This window comes from Epinephelus lanceolatus, chromosome 1 (genome assembly GCF_041903045.1).
Source record: "Epinephelus lanceolatus isolate andai-2023 chromosome 1, ASM4190304v1, whole genome shotgun sequence".
In the NCBI taxonomy this organism is placed as follows: Eukaryota; Metazoa; Chordata; class Actinopteri; order Perciformes; family Serranidae; genus Epinephelus; species Epinephelus lanceolatus.
The window spans coordinates 47,564,756-47,592,547 of NC_135734.1; the positions used below are offsets into that span (position 1 = coordinate 47,564,756).

Genomic DNA, 27,792 nt, shown 5'->3' on the forward strand with positions numbered 1-27,792 from the left:
TGAATCCTACATAGTAACCCCCAAACAATAACCATGTCATGCTGTTCAATCAATGGGAATGCTACGAAGTGGCATATGTCCCTCAAATCGACATGCTTCAGCTAGTAAAAAGGGGAACTCCGAGAAGCAGCACATCCACAATGAGACTAAGCTGAAAGAGTGACAAGACATCAGAGCGTATTCAATAGAGGGATTCACTAGAAAGTATGAAGCGCTCTGTGGGTGGTTGTCAGTCTGAATGTGAATGAGAGAATGTGAAAAACATGTAGAATGACCTTAAAAGAGGGGAAGGGGAAACTGGAGAAGGCTGAAAGGACAGAGGACTGAGGACAGGAAGATGACAAGCATTCAGAGACCATGAAGAAATAGGCAGACATTGAAACTCAAACGGCCACAGTAAACTTATAGAGGGAAATGGGTTTTACATACAGTAGCATGATAAGAAGAGACAGAAGAAAGAACTCTAAGATACTCTCAGAGAAGAGAGGCAGGGTAGAGAACACACAAAACAGAGACCAAGAGACTTTCTTATCAAGAAATGCACGCACAAGTGGCGGCAGTTTGATCTGAGTTGAGTTTTTATCCTCCATTCAAGTCCTCTCTTCTCTAAGTGTGATTTCATGAGAGTTGACTCATGTGCTCCCTGGATTTCAGTTCCTCTGCTCTGATGGCTCCAGAGGAGAAGACGTGTACGAGGGGGGAAGAAAGTACTGCAGAGAAATATCGGACACAAAATGGGAGCACTGAAGTGTCTTTATGATCTGCTATTACAGAGACCTTATAGTTGACATGGACGTGCTAATCTTGTGCTGCATAGTGTACAGCTACAATATATATAGGGACTCGAATTGGCCATAATTGGCGGAGGATTTCTTTTTTACCTCTTGCTGACAGGAATAAACAGAGATGGATTCCAAAGATATCCACAGTCTGGGCCTCTTCATATACACCCAATGCAGACAACACTAGAGTCCACCAGTTACATAAAGAGACAGATATGTAATCTCAAATTTCATATCATCAACACAAACAGCAAAAAAACATCTAGACATAAAGACGTCAGAGACAGTTTCCTACACAGGCCACTACAATGGTCACTTGGTAGAATCTTTATATGGAAAAAAGAAAAACATAATATTTTGTCCTCGTTGAGCCTCATTTGTAAGTTTCCATCTGTGCTGCAAGGAAACGAGGGCATCTCTTCACTTAACTACTGAACTGGGAGCTTTTACCAGCTGAACCAGACACTTTGCACCGCCATGTGAATGGTGCAATTGCTCTTGGCATGGTGGAAACAAGCTCCTTGACGAGTGAAAGCCTCCTTTACACAGTGTAGCATCATGATGAAAATATGCTGTTCTGGTTCAAGATGTTCATCTCTTGGAGTTTTGTAAGAGCTCAGCAAAAAGTAAAAATGGGCTCAAAGGATGCACAGGAAGGGAAAGAGCAACATGTGGACAGAGAAGGAGATTGTGATGTACAGATTCAAATCTGGGTCCCAAATTTCTACAACTACTTCTGAAGCATTCCCACTTCCTTAGGTGAAAAGGTTAGCTAACGTAGAATAAAGACAAAATAACTAAGATAATTAAGATAGTCTTGAGGATCAGTTGCACCATCTTGGTTGTAATTTTCTTGGTTTTCTGCTGCATTTCTATCAGTTAATTTACTCACAAATACTATTGCAGTGGTTCAACGAGAGTTTTACATGAGGCTTTATTGCGAGGGGTATCACATTACAACCGATCAAGTTTTAATAGAGTACAACTCAATTCACTTACGTAACCCACTTAATTTAAATTGAAAATTGTGAACACTGAAAATACATTACTTTTTAAGTCGATTTAATTGTCCATCGCATTACAGAACTACTTTCTCGTTGAACTTCTATCCAATAACAATTGTACTCTATGCACAAACTTTTGCAACAGTAATTGTAAAAAAAAAAAAAAAAAAGTAATTGCTCATTTGCCTCACAAAGTTCATTGTAAAACTGTGCCTACCTGTTTTGGTACTGATAACAAGAACGACTGAAGCCAGGGGAAAACTAATTTTCCTTTAACATTACATCAAGGATTCGGTTAAATGAAACCAAAATGAAAATCATGCACAATAGGAATCTAAATGCACCGCTGCAATTTTCTGGTTGTTTCTAATGGCTTTAATGGACACATCAGACTACGAAAGGTGAATAACGGGGCCGGTGAACTGGTCGTGATTAGACCAGTCACCTTTGTCAAGAAGGGAATTGAGCCAAGAATGTCCCACAGGCTTCTGAACAAGGCGAGATCACAGAGAGATTAGGGCTGATGATGGAGGAAAACTAAGGTTTCCAGATGAGGTGCACATTTCTGTATGTTCGAAAAAAATTTAAAAGCTCTCAAAGTATCATCCTCTAGTGCAGGAATGTGCTAGTTATATAGAGAGAGTTACAGAGTACGGCTGTTCCCTGTAGAGGTCGGTTGCAGAGGCTCTGCAGAGTCAGTATGACGATTTCAGACTGCTTTGGGCAATAAAGGAAGAAAGTGGGAGCCTGGTGAACAGGGCAGAAAGCAGAGAGAGCCGGCTTCAGAGAAGGTGATAGGAGAGCAGCTGGAAGTGCAGCAATTTTATTTTCTCTAACAAAGCTATTATGAAAAATGTGTGTCAGCAACCTTTGATCCATGACTGAGACAAGACGCTGACAGTCAGAAATAGATCTTTGATGATAAAAACTAAAAAAGAAATGTATGTTTATTTTCCTGAATGAGACAAGAGAGGTGTAAAATGTTAGTAGTGGGCTATCAGATATTCAAAATGCATGATATCCTTCTCCAATTGTGCATCTGTCAGTTAAAAAACTGTCTTTTTTCCTACTTTATTTATTATCCATATTGGTGACCTGTTTCTGGTATTAGGTATATTGCAGACATTGGACCGCACCTTATTTGCACCTTACAGTTACCTAGTTTTATAGTTATTATTGAATATTTTTTACCTACTCATGTTATTTTAGTCTTTTCGTAAATTGTACTCTTTGTAAGTGCACTCTGTCAACTTTGTATTGCAACTGCTGCACAGCATTTTCCCTTAGGATAAAAACAGATCTTAGATTCCCAGAATCTGAGCCATAACGTGATGATATCCCAATTCGACCGCGAGTTAATGACAACAACATGATGGCTTCAAACAAGGAGACCTTTAGACATACTCTATGTACAATTTGGCAGAAAGTAAAACATAATGCACTGTAGTAATGGGTGACAAATAAAGAACCTGTGGCTATGTGGGAAGAACACGACCATCCTGAAGATAGACACTTGAAGGCGCACCACCCTGCTGTTTATGCCAAGATACGTTAGCTAAATGTAAAGTTATGACAAAATGTTAACTAAGCATGCAAAGTTGAGTCAATTCTAGTACCTGACTCAGAAAAATGTTAGTCCAATGGGCTTTGGTGTTCAACACAAATATACAACTCTCCTTTTCTTGTGTTCTGAATAGATTTTGAGAATGTTTTTTTTTTTTTTTTGAGGCATTTTAGCCTTTAATTGACAGGACAGACAAGTGTGAAAGGGGGAGAGAGAGGGGGAGTGACATGCAGGAAATGGCCACAGGCTGGAGTCGAACCCGGGCCCCTGCGGCAACAGCCTTGTACATGGGGCGCCTGCTCTATCCACTAAGCCACCGACACCCCAGATTTTCAGAATTTGAACGAGGTTTGGTGAGATGTTCAGGTTGACAGCAATCTACATGCGATATACAGTAGTAAACAAGCCAAGTTAGTCCTCTGAGCTAATGCATGCTAACTACGCTAAAGACCGAGCCAAAATGAGCAACAACGCTTTTTTGCCGACACTAGATATCAAACAAAAGCCAGAGACTTTACCATATTAAGTTGCTGCGAGCTGTAAATTCACCACTTCTAAAGCTGCAAATCAGAACAGAAGTACAGAGAGTTGTTGCATAGAGATGATACACGTTCTCATGTAGTTGCATTGATGTGAACCAGCAGATTTTTAGAAAGTTGCAGAATGGCGCATTGCAACCTGTTGCATGTTTCAACTTGTGTTGTTGCGAATCTTTGGTCTGAACTGGGCTTAAGAAGAAGGCAGAAGGTAACATTATGTCTAAGACAGACCAGGCTAAGCCTCTCTTTCCAGGGTCTGGGTTGGTGGCTGCCTGTACCAAAGAGCAGCATGAAATGACCACTCACTCTGCAGCTAAATCTGAGGGCTGAAATATTTACCAGATGTGCAGTGCACACTGACTGACAAAAAAGATCTCAGTCGACTGAGGGGTCTCGGACTTATGATTAGAATCTTCAACTTTCAGGGGCCAGCTTTTGTTTTTCAACACAATATGCTCGTTAAAAATAAATAAAAAATTCCAACAGACTGTTATTTCGTACTGCTCTACTCTAAATCTGAGCTCTGAACTGTTTGATTCTGGGAGTGTTTGATGCAGAAAGGATGGCGTGCACTCTCTTAACTGCATCTGAACTGCTTGGCTCGGCAGAATGGTGAAGCAGTGGTGTCAGCCAAATCAGTATATACCCAGCAGGTGAATTAAAAATCTATCTTTATGGAGCAACACATTAGCCAACACTCACATTACCATCCTTCACATAAAGATCTACTTTATAAGAAATGGGTGAGTCAGGGGAGAGGAAAGAAGGGTCTGGGATGTAGTATATAACCCTCAGGTGAATTAAGTCTTTATGGAGTGCTGCATATTAGCCAACATTCACATTAGCATCTGCCTCCTATAAAGACGAGAGCAGAGAAGGAAACGTTGGGAGAGAAGAGCCACGAAAGAGATACTAAAAGAAGATTTATGTACAGTGGGTGAATTAAAAGTCCATCTTTATAGGGTAACATATTAGCCAACACTCACATTATCATCCTTCACGTAAAAATATTAATTTACAAGGAAGAGCAGAGAAGTGGAAAGAGAAGAAGTGGGGGAGATGTGATTATAGGAGGGTGCAGTTGCACTTTGAGGGGGTAACGCTAAAGTTAAAAGCTGATATTTATAGAGACAAGGATCAGAGCCAATGTTCACATTTTCTGTTCAGGGAATATTGAGTTTAAGGTAATATTTTAATGAAGGAAAGAAGAGATGGGAAAACAGAGGAGGAGTAGAGAAAGATGAAGGAGAGCAATAAGGGATAGAGACACAAAGATCAAGGAGGAGTAGGGAGGATGGCAAAATGTCACGGGAGTGTGTTTGTGTTATCTGACAGGCTCTCCGAAGCAAAGCAATGCTGCTGACTGCTTAAGAGAGAAGATCAGCAGGGATAGGTTGAAGAGAAGGAGGCTCATTTGAAGTCAGAGACAAACAGGGAGCACAAACCCATGGAGGTCACACACACAACACTAGAAGGAACAACTGGTCCGCTGAGTGTCGTTTATGGAAAAGAGTTGGGTATAGAGAGGAATTATCCAAATGAAAACAGGGTGGTGAGCCGTTTGAAAGCCTTGAAAAGTAAGGAAAAAGTGAGTCGAGGGAAGATGGAGGGATGATAAAATCAATCATTATCAAGGCTGTGTCCTCGCTGCACCTCGAGCAAAATGGAGGGTTCATTTTTGCTCGCCTCCTCGATCTACTCTTCACACCGCTCTCACAAATGTGCCACGCTAGAGGAGGCACATGGCTAAATTCGTTGTTGGATTCCCTGGAGCCACCGCAGTGCCGGTTATGGGTGAAATGGCCTGAATCCTATTTTGAGCGACGGCCGCCTGGCAGCCGGCTGCAGCATCCACGACGACAGCGGAACAACAATGGAGTGTGGAGCCGGTGGAGGAAGTGAGAGGAAAAGCGCATTTTGTGTGATTTCCACATAATGGAGAATTTAGAGCGATCGTTCAGTGAGAATGGCCGGGGCTTCATTTGTGCCAGATCCCTCCAGAATGTCATCCTGAGGATACGACACTTCTTCAATTAAAATGTGTTGATACATTTCTAAAATATTTAAAGTTGCCTGTTCTGTTAGTCTTTAATTATTCACTGACATTTTTCAGAATTTGCTTAACTTCCTCCCACAGTCCAAAGACATGCAGGTTAATTGGTGACTCTAAATTGTCCGTAGGTGTGAATGTGAGCGTGAATGGTTGTCTGTCTCTATGTGTCAGCCCTGTGATAGTCTGGTGACCTGTCCAGGGTGAACCCTGCCTCTCACCCAGTGTCAGCTTGTATAGGCTCCAGCACCCTTGTGACCCCTGACACAATTAGTCGTTACGGAAAATGAATGAACGAATGCTTAACTTGGGGGAATCGAGTTGATTCAGGTCATCAGTTGAGACAACCCCGAGTGGACTCACATTTTTTTCAGTCAGATCATTGCACCTTTTTAAGTCATTGTACATGGAATAATGCAGGAGCAGCTGCATGACCAGCTGCAAATTTGACAAACTTCACAGACTCTTGTCAAAATGATCAAACCACAAAACTAACTGAAGTGGAAGTAGCAGCCCAATCGCCAGAATAAATCTTGGCATTGTACATCTCTGCAATTTATACATTTCAAAGGTCCACATCCTCCTTCTCTTCATCATCATCGTCCACCTGAGTATTACTATCTGACCTGTTGAAAGTGAGCTGTCTGAGTCATGAAATGATTCTGTGCGTCCTGTTCCTCTGTTTTGTTGCAGCTGTGTCCCGCTGCCACATTTTTGTCACTGATTATTGGTCAGACGTCTCTAAAGGCTTCTGATGGATGCGAAAACACAGAAAATTGAACCTATTCTGAAAATTTAATTGACAGATGAAAGTTTTGGACTTTCAGTTTGGATGGAAACTGTGCTAACTGTGCTAAGTGGCTAATGGACATGTAGCTACTTCCATGTTTCAGATGATACGTCATGTTTGTAGTCGACCAATGAAGATGAGTTTACATATCACCTTGGGTTCGTCCTTCACCTTCTCAAAATGATCCCACACTTTGGATTTCCTGCCCGACATGTTATTAACTAGCCTGTGGAATAACCGCAGGTACCAGCCCTGGAAATTAACCTGACCCCTGTCTGACTGCTGAGCGTGGACACTTCCTGTGTCTGTCCTTTCAAATTAAATTCCCACATGGTCCAGTCATAAAGGTTTTCAGCTCCTAATAGAGTTGTTTTTTTTTGTTTTTCTCCTGCAACTAGGCGACCAACGAAATCTTGCTGACTAATGACCCTTCTTGTCAACTAACCTTTGGTCGACTATTAGGGGGCAGCCCTAAATTTAATGTAATGCCTTTTAAGACTTTTTAGGGACCCATGGGAACCTTGTGTAGCAGATATGTTGAAACTTTGCGTTTCAGCAACACTGTGGTTGATGTGCGGTTACGTTAAGGCACAGAAACCACTTATGGTTAGGAAAAAGATCATGTTTTGGTTTAAAATACCCAGTTTTGGTGCCACAGTCTCGGCTGAAAATGCCCCAATGTCTTGCTGTCTTGAACAGTGGCCTGCAGCTTAGCAGCCACCTCGCCTGGGTTTCACACCATCTACCATGCCCTCCACCTCCTAACAAGAAAATCAGCTCGTATACATGCAAACTTCGTCACTTAAGAAACAATTATATGACACGTATTCAGGGGTCACGTTAACCGGATATTCTCAGTCATTGACCGTTTTTTTTACAACAATGAAAATCTGAAGGCCGTCGGTCATTTTGACCGGTTGCAATTACCACCCCTGCCGACTTGGCGGCGGAGTGCACAGTCAGTGGTTTAAGTGGCTGCCGTTTTCACACTGCAGAGAAAAAGTCATTCATCTGCTTCATGTAGCGTTGTTGACATAACGGCCTGGACACACCAGATGTGGTAGTGCCGCAGAAGTCCTGCGAGTGTACTTGCAGGCGTTTGACTGTCCACACAGGCAGCGCATTTCTCCTGCGCTCTCCACGCCGGTTAAACATCGACTCTCGTCTGTTCCCGTCAGTACTCGTTTTTTCACTTCAACAGGTCATTTTAAACATGGGTAAGTCCATATTTTAATCGTTTTTTATAACGTAATAAGTTAATGACAATTTGTCATTGCATGTCCATGTATTGAGCGTGTTGGATAAACACTGAATGAATAGGGCATATTGATCTGACCATTTAATTCATGTAGTTATGTCTGTAGGCTCAGTGACACAAAATTAAAATTGTAATGAAGTGATTATGGTATTGAAAAATGTGTTCGGTTATGCACTGTTGTGTTATTTTAAATTATAAACACGGTATTTTCTCCTCATGTTCCTTGCATGCAGTTGTTATTTTATTTTGAAAACTGTCCGGATTCTCTCGTCTTTTCTGTGTCCGACGTCCTGTTCGGTACAATCCGCTCTATCCAGCTTGACAGAAGTGCTCGCGGCTCGTGTGAAAAATAGACCAGACACCGAACTGAAGCGCTGCGGTGTGTGGATGTCTGTTCATCTTTTTGTTCATGTCCTTATTAATGCACACTTTATAACTTGCTTGTTGGATTTATTAAAAACGAACGAATGAAAACTAAATGTCTTTGAATATCTTTATTATCATTTAAAAATTAAAATTAAAATGACCGGTAAAAATAGATTATGACCGGATTTTTATGACCCTGTTGGTCAAAATGACCGGCGACGAAAAAGTGTAGCGCAACGTCTGCACCTATGAAATGTACAAATGTAACATGCGTAAATGTACGATTCCACCATTTTCTCCTGGTGTCTGGACTGGAGGTCTAGAAAGGTGATGAAAACTGAAAACAGCACGAGGCACAATATGCTAAATATGCTCAAAATTAATACTTCAAATAATCCAGACAGTCGTTTACAATGCTAACACAGAGGCATGACAATTAATTTGATATTAAAATGAATTATGTTTGAAAAATACTACAAGCAGCAGCTTTAATGTGATTATTAAGTCTGTTGGTGAGGCCTGAGCAGAGCTGTAGAAACTAACATGATCAGAAAGGTGAACGCAGAAGGTGTGGAGACTAATACACACACACACTCACACACACATACCAACACTGCCAGTAGCCAGCAGGCTTTTGAACATCTGTCATACCTGCCTGCTCCAATCCCATCACACACTCAGACACACACACACACACACACACACACACACACACACACAAAGCAGCCAGTGAGTGGTTGTGACAGCTCAACACAGCACCACTAGCCCAGAAACACATGTTCCTTTCTACTACGCTTTACACACAAACCAACACACACACAGTGACCACCACCTCTGTCCCACTTCTCTTCACATCAACCATCTTCTGTCTTTTCCTCGCTCCCTTTGCACCTCCTAGCTCACTTCCTTCTCCACCCCTCCTCTTCTCCTTCCTCCTCTACCCCACAACTTCATCCTTCCCCTTTCTCTTTCCCTCCCTCATCCTCGTCTCCTTCCTGCTGCCTCTTTATTTCCACAGCCTTCCTCGCTTTTTATTCATTCCCCACAACTATCTATCAATCTATCTCTTTAAGCCCACTGAAAACTGGTGCACTGCAAATACGCGAGTGTTCTTTGATTTCAGATTCACTTCAGTCCGAAGTTTTGTCTCAGCAAAAAGAAAGTTGAAAGAGAGGGAGAGATGGAGAGAGAGGAAGTGGTTACAAGAGTGTAAGTCATCAGCCAGGAAAGTGGAGGGCTTCAGGTGAGCATAGCAGGAAGTCTCAGACTGTAGTCCCTTTTAAACCGCCTCTACACTGCCTCGGGGATCTGTATAAAAGTTACAATTGCAGAAGGGGGGGGGCAGAGTTGTCTCACTTTTAAGCTGTCATAAGAGGTAGTTGTAGTAGTATCAAAAGGATGGATAGCTGGCAGGATGGGACCAAGGGCTGAACAGGTGTGACATTTTGATGGCGTTTTGACGACATGTTGTGCATGCGACCCACTACAGGAGATTTGATAAGTAGCTGATAGCAGTTGGCAGCTAACTCAAAGAAGAACAGCAGCGGAAAATGTGCACAAATTGGGAAAACAATGAGGTCGGGGAGCTCCTTACCCTCAGAGCAGAGACGAAGATCAGCTGCCATATAACAGGGATGGTAAATAAGTGTTATTGCCATGTTAATGCCGTTGTGATTGTTTATAAAGGAGTGCCGACGCATATGTTATATGTCACACTAGAGGCCAATGCTTTTGTGTAACATGTCACGCCCGTCACGCCTCATTTGCTGCTGCGATGCAAAAGTTTTAACTTTTTGTTGCAAAAAGAATAAACGCTTTAGCTCTCATAGTTTTTATTTTAGATCGATTTTAAACAAAGTCATGGGAACAACAATATCCCACAGCCGTGACGGGACGATACTGTGGCGCCACTGCATGTTTTCATGGTCTTTTGGACTGCTTGTAACATAACATGATGACGTCATTACAAACGGGCAACGTGATGGCGCAAAAGAGAGAACTCTTAGTTTCTGCTGCAAGAAAAAAAAATGCTCTCTCTATTATAGTTTTTATTTTTGATTGATTTTAAACAGCATCATGTAAACAATGATATCCCGCGGCCATGACGGGACAATATGGCATCTTTTGGATCGCTTTTAGCATAATGTTATGATGTCATTCCATGCAGACGACATGATGGTGTGAAAGACCAAAGTCTTCGCTTTCTGTTGCAAAAACAATGAATGTTCTCGCTCTTACAGTTTTTTATTTTAGATCGATTTTAAACAGGTTCATGGACACAATGTAACCTGCGGCCATGAAAGGACAATATAGTATCAGCATGCATTTTCTCTGTCTTCTGGATCACTTGTAGTAAACCATAATGACGTCATTGCATGCTGACAACATGATTGTTTAAAAGGCTGATTTTTTAGGTTTTTGTTGCAAACAGAATGAATGCTTTAGCTGTTACACTTTCTTATTTTAGACTGATTTTAAACAGGGTCATGAAAACAACAACCCTACATGGCCGCCCACCGGAGGTCTGTTTTATAGAGGGTTAATAAATGGAGCTATATAATTTTGAGTCTTCAAAGAGAAAAACAAAAAGACTGGCGTCTTCAGTAGTAACAAAGAGGGGTTGGGCTGAGTGTCACAGACAGGGTGGGGAGGGGATTTATTAAGAATAAGAACAATATCTAATAGTGTTACTCTTTAATATGGAAGAATGAGATGGAAATAGAATAAGTGGAAAAGTGAGAAGAGAGAGAGTCAGAGAGAAAGTCTGTACTGTTAACACATAATTTTCACCTGCTGATTACCATGGAGTAAAAAAATTCAAGGGGCGGACAGAAGATAGCACAAATGTACTGACACACACAGACACAGACACACAAAACCAAAATATGTGAACAATCAGGCACACACCTTTTCCAATTAAAGCACCTGCCAACTTAATTCTCCAAAGTTTTGACAGAACTTTCTTTATACATAAACAACACACACACACACACACACACACACACACACACACACACACACACGCTATGCTGTCTTGCAGAGAAGATAAAGGCATTGTCAGAAACACACAAAATAAAACAGTGCGGCAGCGCCATTCAAGTGCTCTCTATCTCTCCGTCTCTAAACTGTGAATCAGAGGATGGATGCAGATCGAGCAGAATCTCTTTCAGACCAGCGCTGTCACACCTTCACCAACCTCTCCACACCCTCCTCCTCCTCTCATCCTCCCTTTGTCTTACTCCCTCCATCTCTACTCTTCACAGCAAAGAAATCACTCACAAAAGCTTTTGTCTCTTTTTCTCTGCATCAGACAACAGCTCTTGAGAAAAAAAATGGCTGTGTGAGAATGACATAAAGAAGAAGAAAAGTAAAAAACAAAATATAAAGACGGAGAGATGGAGAGGTGGGGAAGTGGAACACAGAAAGATAATGGGAGAAACAAGAGTTTTGGCACAAGTGGGAACAATAAGAAAAACAGAATTAAAAAAAGAAGATAATGCAAGTTCAAAAGGTGAATATGAAATTAAAAAACAAGACATAAAGGAGAAAAAGAGTTACAACAATGGAGGAAAAAAAGGGCAGTAGAAAAGGATGGAAAGAAGTAAGTGGGTGAGTGATAGAGAGCAATAAAGGGAGAAGGGGGGGGATAACTGGAGAGAGATCAAGCAAAAAAGAGAGGTCAAAAGAGGAAGGATTAATGAGGAGAGAATGAAAACTGAGGCCAAATGAAAACAACAGACAGAAAAGATGGAAGGACATTTTGTAGATGAGTCAGAAAAAGGGAAAGAGACCTGCCTGGTTTTATAGAAATACCTAAGATGGACACAAAACCTTAACAACGTGAATTCAAGCAATGACAATGCAAATTCAGTGAGGACCTTATGTTGTGATGGAGGCACAAATTAAGCATAAAGAGCAAGAAATTTGGTGTAGGGTGGGTGGATTAAACCAACCCGGTCTCACTCCGAAGTCCTCAAAATCCAGCGCTTCGGCAATGACTTCCAGTGTCAGACACGGACGAAAATAATGTTAATGTTGGCATGATACGTGGCTGGTCGCTGTTATGGTTTAATGGCACCCGGCCGCGTCAGGGGGAAACAGAGCAGGACAAGAACTAAAGTTAAGGCTGTAAAAGTCCAAGTAGGGTGGGTGGGAGGCTTGTTGAATGGGTCCAACAAACACCCACTATAGTGTACGTGACCCTGACATAAACCTATCATCCTGACGTGACTTCAGCTAAATGATGTGGCGTTGATTCGGGCCACATTTGAAGCGATTGTTTTCATAGCTGGATGCCTGAGTAACAAGAAAACAGTAGCTTAAGTGACAGAAAACACCTTTTAATGTGTACTGGAAAGCTGTAGGTGTGTCAACTGATACTGCTTGTTTGTCAGACACTATAAATTGTCATGATGCACAAATTCTTTGGCTTTCTCTTGAGTAAACTTTTATGTGGGAGAGCGGAGTTCACGTCCCGTAAAATTCTTAAGCCAAACCCTGCTTTTTCCTAAACCCAACCACGTGCATTAGTTGTTGAAGGGAAAAAAGTAAATTCCCGATCTTGTACCAACGTAGTGTGTTTATTTTGTGTCCCAGAACATCAACAACCAAAGCACCCAGGGTACGCTGCACATATGTAGACGTGGAGAGTCCATGATCAAACATCATCTGCAACAAGGTCAGAGTGAGAATGTGTTGGTCAAATAAGTCAAGTAAGAACCTTCAACCAGGAGACCACTGTTCATGTCCCGTATACAGTCAATGTAGTTATGAGACTTTATAGACTTTATGTAGGTACTTTGTGTTACTACGCAAAGTACTTTATGTAGGAACGATGTGAAGTACATAGCTTTATATGCCACTTGTATCTCCTACGTAGTTCTGTCAACTTAAATCACGATCTTTTACTAAACCTGACCAAATATTTTGTGTTTAGTGTTTATCTCTCCATAAACCTAACCAAACAGCGATCGTTTGTAATAGACTTTGCATTAACATTTTTCATGTTGCCAGCATGTCGGTTTGACATATTCTGTGCCCATCACCACTTAATGCACTGTTAAGGGGTTGTGTCCATTTCACGTATTTCTGTAAGACAGTGTTAAGGAAGCACAGCTTTGATCCAGCGCCCACAAATCATCCCCGACCCCTAATGAACCTACTTAGTTTTTGTCAGAGCCTGACCTGAGCCTGAACCACAGCTGAAATTTTGGGCCAGCCCAGTTAAAAACAAGAATTTCTGGGGTTTCCGAAAAAAATTACAAGTGAAAGTCAACAAAATTCTTTTGAGTGCAGTAACAGCAATTTATGACACGGTTTGCATTTCTAAATTATCAGTCTAAGCACAGAACCGATTCTGGCAAAAACTGGACCGCTCAAAAGTTCAAAGTGCTGTTGGAATATACCATTTGGCACTTCGGCTTTTCAGAACACCAGCTTTAGGACTCTGAGACACCAAGACTAAGGAGATGCAGCAGCCGAGCATCAAGTGCAGTAAGAGTAAACCCTAACAGTTTGTGAATTCATATACAAATATGGAAATTAGTGCAAACCCGATCCAATTCAAGCTGCAGAAAATGTTGAGAACTTACAGCCCTGGTCAGGTTGGGCACAGCGAGGTTCAGGCAGAGAATCAAAGCTCTCAGAAGGAATAAAGAGGACAGGAAACAACAGAGTTCACAGAGAGCAGTGGTAGTGGGGCTAGAGAGTGGTAATGATGGCCTCCTGCTGGGTTAACTCATCTACCCACACACACACACACACACACACACACACACACACACACACACGCCTCCATCAGAGATCTGATGGGCTGTCATATTATCAAATGAACTGCCACTCGTTGTGTCCTTACACCCCCGCTGGGATCCTCATTATTGGCCATGATTGCCCCCACCTAACCTCCCCCATCTTCTCCTCCTCCCTCCTCCTCCTCCTCTCCTCCTCCAACCCCCCGCACTCCACCTCTTCTCCATCTCTGGGGCACCTTCTTAACATCCCAATTATCATCATCTTTGATTTGTGCTCTTGTTCCATTTTTCTCTTTTACTTCTTTTTATTTTTCTCTTGGCCTTTTGCTCATCTGCCTTCTCGCCTCTCTGTCTCCAAATCAGATGACTCAGACCGAGCCTTAGACTCAAACCAAAACCTATCCATATATCCAAACCTTACTTTATAGTTTGCAGCTTTTTAACCACAATCATCCAACATCAACATCAACCAAGAGTGAGCGGAGTGTTCAGTTTTCACTCTGAGCATAAAACACAAGGACACAGAAGTTGTTTCTGTCAGCATAGCAAGGCCACCCTGGACCATAATAAAGCCATCCACAACAAAGCACGACAAAGAAGAAGCAAGCAACAATCAGAGGAACGAGGTAAATAAAAGAATAGAACAAACCTAAGAGGGAATTTAAAAACTGAAGTAAAACCTTCAAGAATGCAAGAAAAGAAAAAGTGAAGGCTTGAAAAGAATAAGAAACAAAGGCAGTCCCCTACCTGCACATTTGGTCCTGGTGACCAGCGGTGGCCCTGGTGGCCCCGTTCCTCCCTCTCCAGGCCTGGAGAGCAGGACCTTGATTTCGTACTCCACATCTGGGTCCAGATGCCACAGTTTATAGGTGGGAGAGTCCACCACATGGGTCTCTGCCCAGTTCCCTGAAGTGGTTCGGTACTCCACCTCCTTCAAGATGATTGGCCCGTCGCCAATGATGCTGTTGGCGTTGGGTTTGATCCAAAGGTAAGTGGCGCCAACTGCTAGAAGCTCTGGTGGAGCGATGGGGGTGGGTGGAGCTGTGAAATAGAAACAGAGGTGGTTAGTTCAGTGTGGATTCTGATTCTTCTGTCTTTTATGATGCCGCAAAATCAGAGAATATTCCATTGATAAAACAAGTTGTCCCTGCTGTGTCATGTGATTCAGTCTGAGGGCAGAAAATGAATACATTATCTTGTGTTGACTGTAACTGCACCCCCACCTGAGCTTATCATCGTTATAAAAAAAAAACATTACAGAGCTCATCTTTCCCAAAAACTATATTAAAGTCCAATCAGTGGTGCCTAAGTGTGTAATGCAGCAATAACCCCTCCTTGGGGTGCTCAGTGTAATTTTCAAAAATAAACACAATTTGGAATGCATCATTTCATTATGTGGTGTTTTATGTACCAGCTGCTTTTCAGGGTACTTGCAGACCTCAATTCATTTCCCCAATAAGAATATCCATAATGATAAAAGAGAGTTAAGAGTCCAATATTTTCAGGCTGATTGGCAATTTTTTTTTTCTTTTTTCAAACGCCACACACTCAATACTAATCTCAGTACAGTCTGTTACGACTGCATCAATACCCAATTTCACTCAGAGACTAATAATGTACATTGTGTTGTTAAAGTGTGGGTCAAGCAAATATAAAGTGTATTTTGAGTTTGTCCCAACACAGAGAAGTGTGATTAAACACCCAGTCAGTTTTGAATGATCGAAAAAATCACCAAGTATATCAAAATAGGTTTCAAAATCATGAAAATATGAGGAGTATTCTTTGCTCTGAAACCGTGGGGGCATGCCTAAATAAGGCCAGTTTTGCCAGTCCAATATGGTGTGACAAAGTGACAAAGCAGCATTTTGAGTAATGTATTAAAAGGAGAATTTGCCAAGTTTTAGCCAGCTCTTAGTCACCACAGTGTGTGCAGATGACAGGTGTGGGGCTCAACCTCCATCCGTCCTGCAGCACCCAGCACATTGACTGTTTCGACTTGTTGCTGCCAAAGTCACCGCTTTATCGGGAGGGCAAGACTGGCCTTCAGTAGATACACGCCCACGGTTTCAGAGCAGAGAATACTCCTTATATTTTCAGGAGCATGTTATGTTTTGTGGGGCGGCTGTGGCTCAGAGATAGAGCAGGTTGTCCACTGATCAGGAGATCAGCGGCTTGATCCCCGGCTCCTCCAGGAGATGTCAAAGTGTCCTTGAGCAAGATACTGAACTCCAAATTGCTGTTCCATCATCGTGTGAGTGTGTTAAAAACTCAGTAGCAGGTGGCACCTTGTATGGTAGTTTCAACCACCAGTGTGTGAATGGGTGAATGTGACTCATAGTGTAAAAAGCACTTTGAGTGGACAGAAAGGCACTATACAAGTGCAGGTCCATTTACCATCCACATGGCTTGCCACTGACCAAGCGTCAGTTTTGACGAGCTGGGAGTGTGAATGTGTTTGAAAAGCAGTGTAACTCCACAGTGCAGTGCTGTACAGTTTACAGTCTTTTCATGCGTTTTCAGCAAGTATTTTCTAACATAAATAATGTGTTTAGAATAAAGCTCTAATTTTACTTCACCCAAACATTATACCCCTAAAGATGCTTGGAAAATGCAACTGTTCATATCACACGGAAAGCAAATCAGCAGCTGGAGGTGTTTTTTTGGTGATTGTTTTTAACAAGAATGAAGCCGGCGCGCTCTGAAAAAACTTCAGCTCAAAGTGGAAAAGTGCCCCACATCATCTATTTTCTTGTCATCTTTTTTCCCATTGTCCAATCGGATGATTTGAGAGGCGGGCCTTCTGTGGTGGTCACGACAACAAGTTCACAGTTGGTAAACAATGGAGGAGAAACTGGTGGCAGTGGTTGCTGGAAACTCAGAGTTATACAGCCCAACGATAGACAGCAGGTTGTCAAACTGCCCCCAAGTCAAACTAAAATATGCCTGGAAACGTCCATCATGGAGGAGAAGCTCCTGGACCAACTGGTGGTACTCCCCATGATCCACCCTCTTTTTAGGGTCTCATGTACCCGCACAGATCTCTGTTTATCTGTGACCAAGAAACTATTTACTGATGGACTCTAACCCTCAACCAGAGCTACAGCAAGTACCCTCTGCCTGTTCATTTTGGGAAGTAGTGATTCATTATTGTGGAATAAAACAAAGATAGATTGATTACATGTAAAGGTTAGTGTAAGAAGGTGATGGGGTGGTTGCCTGGCAACAATAAAAATGCGCAGCAAGGGCCTTAACGTGTAAAGGAATCAACTGTCAATGTGAGCATGCGATCAAAGCTTAGTCTTACATCAGAGCCACAAAGTATATAAACCCACAGCCATAAATGGGTGCAATGTGATGTAAATGTAAAGTGAAAGGAGACACAGATCAACTTTTACATTAAAAAACAGCTGCCACTAAAAGCTACTTTTTACAGAGCGATTTCTCTACCTGTAGCACTAATCCATCACGTTGTTGACATGTTGCTGACAGCTACTTTGCCACTAGACTTTCACATTATGCTACTTTAAAATAATGGCCTCTGTCAAGCCTAAAAGCATAGGATGTTTTATTACTCCCTTGTGTTGGTTTCTTTTTTTCCAAACCAAACTCGTGACAGCAGCTTCTTTTCAAAATGAGATATCCAATATCCATATGAATAGTGAGACCTCCTTGAATTGATAGGCACAGTGGTAAAAATAAAAGAGCTACAAAGCACATAATGAAACAAGACGAGGTAACTAAAGGAACAACAGATCTTAAACACTTCACAGTGATGACGTAATTAATATTTGCTTTATTTCTTTAAGAGGAATTGGCATTGAGCATTAAGTGTTGAAGTTAATTATCTGCTCAACCCCAAATCTCCAAGTGAACGATCATACTCCTCACTGTTTTTAATGAATGTGCGTGTGAGGGAGAGCATCAGAATAACAACATATATAAAAGCAGTCTACTGACAATTTAGTCTGATGAAAAAGAAAAACTTCTGCAGACAGTTAAATCAAAAAAAGTACAAATTTGGATCCTCTGTATAAGAATTGCTTGCTTTCCGCTGATGCAGGCCAGACAGTAAAATATGCCCCTGCAGCCCACACAAAGCTGTCTAAAACTACATTCTCTCTACAGCTCCGAGAGGCAGACTCAGCGGTGTTAACTAACAAAATGATGTCAAGACACAGCAACCTGACTCACTCGCAACACCACCTTCGGTTAAAGAGCACCAGAAACAGATGGAAACAATGACAGTGAAATTATTCTGAGGTTTTCCTGTTGGTCATCAGACTGCTCCAGTGAGGATCCTGTGGTAATTACCATGGACAGCTCCTGTACTGTATGTCTGACGGTCTCAGGATCAGCACCTTGGACAGCAGCCGTGCCTGAGCTGTACAGGAAACACATTAGGATGCGACTGAGAGTGGACGGACCTCTTGATAATCTTGAATCATTTTCACAGCTGAATGAACTGTTATTTTAGATGAATAAAGTTGAGTTCTTCATAGCTTCACTGTGACATAGAAGCTTCCAGGATCAAGACACATCTGCCTGAGCCCTTACGCACACCCCTGCTGGGAAATAAAATACTGAATATCACCTCTAAACAACAGCAGAGCATCCTGATGGCCTCTGAGTCCATGTAATCACAAGTTCAAATCTTGCAAAAAACTTTTGCGTGTCATCTCTCCTCTTTCTTCCTTCAATTATTTTCATCTCTACTGTTGCTGATAAAAAAGGGGCAAAGATACACAAGTACTTTGAAAATATGCACACAGCTACTCCACAAGTGGAAGTTACAAATGTCTGGAATTTCATTACCATTACATTTTGTGTTAGAAGTGATGATCTAGTGCACATGTTGCTTGCAGACTGAGAACAGGGCAGTGTACTGACAAGAATCTGATGTACTGACAAGAATCTGATGATACAGATGCCTGTTTCATAAGCATATGTTTTTTGTGTTTAGTCCAGCAACTAGTCCATACTCATTGAGTACAGCATACCATATTGTGACTTAGTCATACCAAACATTAGAAAAAAACAACAACATTGATCCACAGGGGGAGCCACAGTGATCAGTCGCATTTTAGCCATTTTTAAGCATTTTTCTGTTGTTATAGCGCCACCCAGTTGCCAATTAGAGTTAAATTTCTCCAGTCACCTTGAGGCGTCCTGTTCTACATATCTACCAAGGTTAGTAAAAATCAAGGCGGTTAGGCCTAGATAAGAAATTAGCTCTCTAGCGCCCCCATTTTGTTTGATGGGGTCAATAATGGAGGGGTCCCCTCAGATTATGTGTGGTCATATGCCTACAAAGTTGCGTGGTGATGGGTGAAACCCTTGAGATGTTATACACCTTTATGTGATGAGCCACGCCCTCCGCAATATTCATTGCCTTATAGAAGCTCAGTTTTAGTAAGTTTTCCAACTTTTGCCAAGAGGGAACTTTAGATATTGGTCCCTAGATTATGTTCACCCAGTTTCATGCAGATCAGTCAAACTTCCTAGGAAGAGATCGATTTGAAGTGTTTTTCAAAAAATTCAAAATGGTGGAAAATCTATATAACCGGAAGTTATGGGTTCTTGAGGTAAATGTGTTCCTCATGAGGAGAGGCATCTCTGTGCAAAGTTTCATGTCTCTACGACATACGGGGCATGAGATATGCCCATTCAAAGTTTGCAATTTCAGTCGGTTCTACTCCGAGCTCCCTCCGGATGTCCGAGCTCCTCACCCTTTCTCTAAGGCTGAGCCCAGCCACCCTTCAGAGGAAGCTCAGTTCGGCCACTTTGACCTCATTCTTTCGGTCACTTCTCAAAGCTCATGACCATAGATGAGGGTTGGGACGTAGATGGACCAGTAAATGGAAAGCTTTGCCTTCTGGCTCAGCTCTCTCTTCATGACAATGGTCCGATACAGCGCCTGCATTGCTGCAGACACCGCACCAAACCATCAATCCATCTCACGCTCCATTCTACCCTCACTCGTGAAGAAGACCACGAGATCTTGAGGCAGTAATTCTCTCCCAACCTGGAGTGGGCAATGGCCTCCAACTTGGAGGTGCTGACTCTCATGCCAAATGCTTCACACTTGGCTGTAAACCACCCAATACTTAAGGGTATCGATATTTTCTTAAGCCCCTAATTCAGATCAAATGCATATAGAATCATTACATTTGAAAGATATTTGATGGAGACACAGAATTTTTATGCCCCTGTTCAAAATTACATATCCATAGATTGGCTGAATGAATCCACTGGGGGGCAATTATGCTCAAAAAAGAGATGCATGCATTATGGAGGACCAACCATTCAAACACAGCACACGCTGTTTTGAAAATTAACTCCTCACTCTGTACAGTAAGCTTTCTCAAACAAGTGCGAATAAAAGAGTCATTTTAAGATTGAAGTCTGGGGTCTCTCTGTATTAATCTTTCCTTTTTTCCTCCGTGACAGGTGCTTTTTCAGTTGACAGCTACAATATGCTAGCTAAGAATAATGGCCCCTCTCCTCCCGCTGTCTAAAAGCAAAGTCCTGATCTCACTCTGCAAGTTTTTTACTTTCCTCAAGGCCCTATTAGAATATGTATGGTGGCTGCGGGACCGATGAATCAACTGTCAGTCACCAAACTCTCATCCATCTCAACTATATGGAGGCTGTGAGTGAGTGCGCCTGTGAGTGAGTCTGTGTGTGCGTCCATGAGTGCAGCAGAGAGTGAAAGACAATAAGCATCTGTATGTGTGTGTGTGTGTAGAGAAAGTGTCTGTGCGTTGAATGCATTTAAATGCATATGTGTGCAGTTATGTTTCTCATCTTAACATTCATGAGGTACCAACAGTTTCCTTCAAAAAAAGGAGGAAAATTAAGAGAAATACAGAGAACAAGAAAATAAATTATCCTCACCATCCTGAGAGAGAGAGAGAGAGACAAACAACTTTATCGACAAGGGCTGAAGTTACGCTTTAAAGTGCTGTTTCCTTTCATTCTGTGTGTCATATTTTTTTAAATGGTTTCATCTCTTTCTTAATAAAAGAGCACTTCACTTTTTTCCAGTAAACTTTAAATGGTTATTCACTGGAAGCAGGAAAAATGGTCTCATCCTGCTGCAATTTTCTTCACTTGTTTAGAAGAAAGGAGGATTTAATAAAGATGCAGAAGATGTGTTTTACATGTAGATGTGTTTCTCAGAAGCAGTCAAAAATCTGAAGCACAGCAACATGATTTACGAACTGCTGAGGTGCGATATAAAGAGCACATACTGTTGTTAGTTGTAGGAAGACTGAACATGCAAAACCTCTGACACCTTCCTCTAACAGCGGCCTGTTAACTGTGTTTTACAACAGCTTTAACTGCAACTCAACTCGTCATTAACATCATTTATATTCAACAACTTCTCCTGATGTTACTCGGCGGGAAGAAAGAGCAAGATCATTCAATCACTCCCTCCCTCCGTCTGTTTCCACCCACCATACCTCCATCCCTCCCTCTGCCAGCTCGTTTACAGCGGAGAGTTACAGGGGCCACCCAGTGACACACAACCTGGCACCCACGACGACATGGAGGGAGCACACACACGCACACACACACACACACACACACACACACACACACACGCACACACACACACACACCAACGTTTGTTGGTAGAAAATAGGCACGAGCACTTGTACCTGTTGTCAGAATACACCCACACAAAGCGGAGTGTGCTTGCACACGCACAGAAAGATTTATGTACTTGCACATACACACATTTGAAACTGGAGACTAGCCCACACACACACACACACACACACACTCACACAAACACCTCTACAGCAACTACACAAACATGTTTTAATGTGTGTATCCATCTGCGCATACACAGAGTCAAACACACACACACACACATACACTCCTCAGATGGATACAGACAGACTCTGATTGCTTATCAACTACAGTTGGCCTTCATACAGTGATGCTAATGAAGTGTGATGGGGGGGTGAAGGAGGGGGTGCTGCAGGGATGAGAGGAACCGTGGATGTGGGAAGAAAGTTTTGGTCAAGTGGAGGGAGAAAAGGGTGGAAGAGGGAGGATGGAAAATGGGTAGGGGGACAAAAAGAAGGGACGCATCGTCTGTTGTCAAAATACACTTCTGTTTTCGCAGGAAAGGTACAGTTTGCAAACTCTCTCTTCAACAATAAACGCACTACGTCAGTACAACACCACAGATTGTTGTGGGTTTTTTTCAACAACACATGCTGGTGGTTAGGTTTAGGCAACAAAAGCACCTGGTTGGGTTAGGGTTTAGCTCTACATTCATACTGAAGCAGACAGCAGGCTCCCAGGTGAAAGTCCGGGACTGGTTGAACTCAGCCACTGCATAGGGACTTTCCACTTCCTTAAATTACGTCATCACCAGTTCCATCCGACTGTGTTGCAAACTGATGCTGCCCGGCGGTGTATCATACTGTCACGAAAGATGGCTTTTGGTGACTGTGTCTGACGCCAAAATCACTGACAAAGCAGCTGTATTTGACGACTTCAGAATGAGAATGGTCTGGTTGAGGATAAATTCAGAAGCCAGTAGGCTAATTTATGCAAGAGGAAATGCCATAGCTTTATGATGTGGAGAAAATGTGTCTGGTTTGAGACAGTTGTTTGTCCGTGGACTTGTGAGTTGTAATGGAGTTGAATTTTGAAACATCACCTTTATTAAATGCTGATGTTGTTCCCAGCTTTATATGAATACAGGAAAAGACTATTAGCTGGTAGGCCAATTTATGCAATGGAAAATGTCATGGGTTGTGTTAAATCAAGCAAAAAGCAGCTTGGAGCAGGTGCCTTCTGCTGTGAAAGTGTCTTTAAGCGTATTGTTCCTCATTTTAAGATGTAGTTACAGACAGTTTTTTCCTGCCAGTCATTTTTTGCTCCCAAGAAAGCCACTCAGCCATGAGGCCAATTCTTCCCAGTGGCCACTTGCGGTACTGCAGCGTGAAAAATCCCCTTCAGCTGAAAAAGATTTTCCTCCATAGGCCACCACTGTAAAAGAGATGTCTATAAATCTATTGACAGGAGTCCTCGAACTGCAAACAGGGTCAATTATGAATCTTTCTATTCTGAATTTTTGAGCCATTGTGGCTTTTTATTTGTTAAAAGTTCCTCAAGCCAAGAGAAACAATTTAAAAATCTGTGACAATGTAATGTAAAGTCTATGAGCTGAGCAGGAACACTCGGGCAAACCATGGGGGAGAAACACTGCTGTGCATATTCAGTGGGCTGCACACTGCGGAAGTAAACCAGGAAGCGGGAAATCTTTAAAGCAACTGCACCAGGCGAGCACCTCCATTAGAATGAATAGGCACCATCTTGGCATCCATTATGTAGTTACCATTAGAATGCTGCCACTTCCAGTTTCAAATTAAAAGACATCATTTCAAATTAAAAGCCCTTCAGCTTTTTATACACAGTCCAGCCATATATTATATTAGGTTTTGACCTGGTCTTGTTGTATGTATTGTTTTGTTTTGTTCTTACTTGAAAAACTAGCAATGCACAGAAATGTTACATATCTAAAATTTCAAATGAAACCTTGCACTGCAAAATAAAATGCAGTCCTCAAGTTGTGATGATTCTGTCGTTCCTGACAAAAACAAAAAGTGTCCACAGCACTCCAAATCCCTGAAGGGCCCAGGCTCATACATTACTTAAAATGCTGGACAAGCGCACCAAATATACCTAAACCAGTTGATCCTGCACAAGGCTGCACTGCACATCACCTCAGGAAAACGAATTCTAAAAAAAGGTACATTCTTGTCTACATTTCTCCTACAGGTAGAGTTAATTCATGAATAAAATTAGCTTCTTTTGAGCCTTTTGTCTAACACTAAGGTTGCATTTTTGGCTCCAAAAAGTGATAACAATTAAGTGTCATATGAAAAGTGACACGCTTCCAGGTGTCTGATATCGAACATAATTCAGAACCTCGACTGTGATTTTCATATTTCAGGACACCTCTGGGTGCATGACACATATTTCACAAACACCTAAAACTTTGCATTAGATGTTTAAAAAGTTGGATATGAATATGAACGAGGTGAGAGGAGACGTCTGCAGGAGTCGTCGTCTCGCAGGACACCGTTTCGTCTAAGCAGAAACCAAACTTACACTGTAGTAAAAAAAAAAAAAAAAAAGCAGGGCTCATGAAGTTTTAAAATGGGATACAGCAGGAGTGCAGCACTGTAACTGTGGGCCAATAAAGACTTCAGTGTGTGTGTGTGTGTGTGTGTGTGTGTGTGTGCAGCAGTCCTGGCCCCATAAAAGGTTTTATCTTGTGTATCCTGGGGCCTTGTTGTAGGAAGACACATCGCACACTCAAAAGCGACCCATGTTACTACACCCTGAGGGTGCAAAGTATATGGATCTACTTCTTTACTGCACTGTATTACAATCCCAGCATGATGTTTGAGGATGGGTCAGAGTGTGTGTTTCTGTGTCTGCCTGTGTGTCTCAGGAATATAAAAGGAAAAAAGATGTGTGTTTTTCAGTGTGTGTGTGTCGATTCCCTCTGGGTGTATGTTTGCATATACATTTATTTACAGAGGTAAGGAGTGTGTGTTTTATGTTCGTTTCAGTGTGATGAGGTGTAATTGTTTCTCTGTGAATATCCGTATGTTTTGTCTTGTTCAACTTTGTGTGTAAGTGTGTTTCTGTGGGTGTGTGTGTGGGCGCCAGTTTAATCTTGTGTGCATCTGTGTGCATGAATAATTTTGTGAGTTAGCCTGGCTGAATTACGGGGAATGATCAATTTGAGTGACAGGTAAGAAGCCCGTGTGAAGATTAGAATAAAAACAAAAAAGTAGAATCCATTTTGTTCTCCAAATGGACTGCTTTGCAACAGAGCAATTTCTGATGCGCTGAGTGCAAAATTGGTGGCCACAATCACGTCTGCTTCTCCTCTGCTGCCGTGATGAAAGTACAGCAGATTTAGGGAGACAGAGGCTACATTCCCATCCAACAGCTGAGTGAATTTTGGAGAAAAGTTTGAAATGTCACAACAGAAAGAAACTGGCTGCGCCCACCTCAGCTGGGAAAATCAAAACACATACAGAGGGAACTTATGTCACACTCAAAATCATGATCAATGCAAAGAAGGACAGATACTTAACAAGACGGTGTTCATTAGCAACGTGTTACATCTGGACTACAAGTAGTAATTCAGAGTCCGCAATAAGGGCTTTGTTCTCTCGATATAATACTGAATGAAAAGTATTTATGTACGCCAGTCAAGAAAGGTCAAATGAAATTATGATATACTTCGGTGGTAATGATGATAATTAGTATGGTTAACACAATCCACCCAAAAAGTGGAGGCAGCACCTTATTTATAAATGACATTACAATGATCAAGACCTGAGAGCTAAGTGTTACTTATTTTACCAACAAGTTTGTTTTGTTTTGTTTTGTTTTTCTTTCAATGAGCCAGTTGCTAAGATATTACCCAACACTGTCAATTAAAACCAGTCAAATTGTATAAATGCAAATTACTGTGAGCTGTATCTCTCTGTCCCAAAGACAGCACAAAATTTGTTTCATTTACCTGAAGTGGAAATTCAACATTAACAGCACCTTGCAGTACCAGTGAAATTTCTCAGTAGTGTGTTGGCTTAAAAAAAAAGCTATACTTGTTGTTATACTTGATAAATTTGACAACCAATTTTGACAATGTAGAATATTTACAAAGTAAAAAAGCACAGGGCCCAAAATATATCCCTGTGGTACACCGTAAGCATCAGGAATTCTGTTTGTTTTATTTCATTTATTTTATTATTATTACTATTAAGCCCTGCTAAAGCATATGCTATATATCATTCTAGAGGCCAACACTGTGTGTAAAATGTCATGTCCATCACGCCTCTTTTGATTCTGCAATGCCGGCATAATGTCATAGGAGCAGCATGATGCCACCATCTTTTGGTTCTGTGTAAAAATGTTACAGCGGCATGAAGAAGTGACTTTATAGTGGCCCTATAGTGTGATCTCTGTGTTAAAAGAGCTGATGAGGATACTGGTTTCTGGAGCCAGCCTCAAGTGGCCATTCAAAGAACTGCAGTTTTTGGCACTGCCCTTTTCAGCCCCTGTGGTTGCCACTTGCTCCAACCAAACCACCTCACTTCAACAGTAGTGTAAAAAACATCTTAAAATAGATTAAAAAATGTTTAGAAATCCCAAATGCTAAGGTCAGGGTCAACTCAAGACCTGCAGTACACTGGTGGAAAGCCTGCCCTGGGCCACAAAGTCACCCAAACCATCAGGAACTCTGACTGAGCCATCTCTACCCTGACACAAACTACTCTATCTCTGTAAGCTGTTCAAAGAATCATTTCCAAAAATGAGGATAATGTAAAAGCAAAACACTAAAGGATGCTGTACTGAAGACGGTTAATGGAGGGAGATAAAGAACAGACAAGTTGAAATTATGTTAGAAAACAGAGAAAGTTAGTGAGGTGGCTGTTTAAGATAGATGGCCATACAAAAGTTAAAGGGTTAGAGAGAAAGCACAGTCGGTAGTGGCTGTTATCACTTCCTCCAATCTAAATGGTCCTCACTTCATTTCACTGTCTGCTTCTCCTGACAGCCGATGCAACACATATAACACACACTGACTCACACACACACACACACACACACCCACACACACACACAGTTAGGCCCCTACATTTAGAGGGTAAAAAAGTAAAAAGAAATAGAGAAGAAGTGGGAAGGAAGAGTGAAGATTTAGGAATAATAGTTGTGGTAATATTAGTTCACCTCTTCTCTGCTGGCAGTTTATAACACGCCTTATAGTGTGTGTCTGTGAGTGTGCATTCTGTATACATGTGTGTTTGTGGCAAATCCAAAAGTGCTATCAAATCTTTCCGTGCTTTGCCGTGTTCTCAGAGAGAGACAGATTCAGAGATAGAGGAAGTGAAAAGTGTGTGTGTATCTGTACAAGTGTGTGTGTGTGTGTGTGTGTGTGTGTGTGAGAGAGAGAGAGAGAGAGAGAGAGAGAGAGATAGAAAGACAGATAGAAATGGACTCGGCCCACCAGAGAGGAGAGAAAAGATATCGCCCAGGTGGTGGAAAAGATGGAAAAATCAGTTGCACCGAAAATGACAATCGCTCTACCAAAATCTGTTTTTCTCCTGTTTCAACAGCGGAGAGAGAGAGTAATGATTGCTGCGATGATAAGAGTCCATGTAGTGGTCCCTCTTCCTCTGTATTTCTCCTCACTATGGGTTTTCATTAGCAATGTCAATGCTTAACCACAGACAATATTTTTGACTAGTTAGGCATGTTGGTCTACAGGTACATTTTGTGCTTCAGTTTACTGCACTGCACACCATGTGGGTCAGGTGAGAGCTAACTAGTATTGTCACTCATACAGCAATGACAGCTGGTAATGTCATGTGGACCCAACAGTGTTGTTGTGGAAACACTGTGCACATGAAACTTGCAACTGCTTGAAATTCGCTGGTCTGCAACGCTGAATCTGCGTATCATCTCCGTAACAACAACTCTCTGTACTTCCGTTCTGATTTCCAGCTTTTCGGGCTTATTTTGTAGCTGAATAAACTTGGTCAACACATTCTCATTTGACCCTGTCAAGCATTGATGTTTGGTCATGGACTTTTCACGTCCACACATGACGTGCAGGGTACCCTTGGTGCGTTGGATGTTGAG

At 41.8% G+C, this 27,792-nt stretch overlaps 1 protein-coding gene across 12 annotated transcripts in view; it reads right to left on the bottom strand.

The window, feature by feature from the left end:
- The window catches only part of ptprt (protein tyrosine phosphatase receptor type T), a 527,216-nt gene that overhangs the window by 334,142 nt on the left and 165,282 nt on the right, over window positions 1-27,792 (bottom strand). For all 12 annotated transcript variants that reach the window (XM_078171434.1, XM_078171419.1, XM_078171458.1 and 9 more), the window contains exon 8: window positions 14,851-15,144. In XM_078171434.1, coding sequence (XP_078027560.1) covers window positions 14,851-15,144 — 294 coding nt within the window. The remainder of the gene's footprint in view (window positions 1-14,850; window positions 15,145-27,792) is intronic.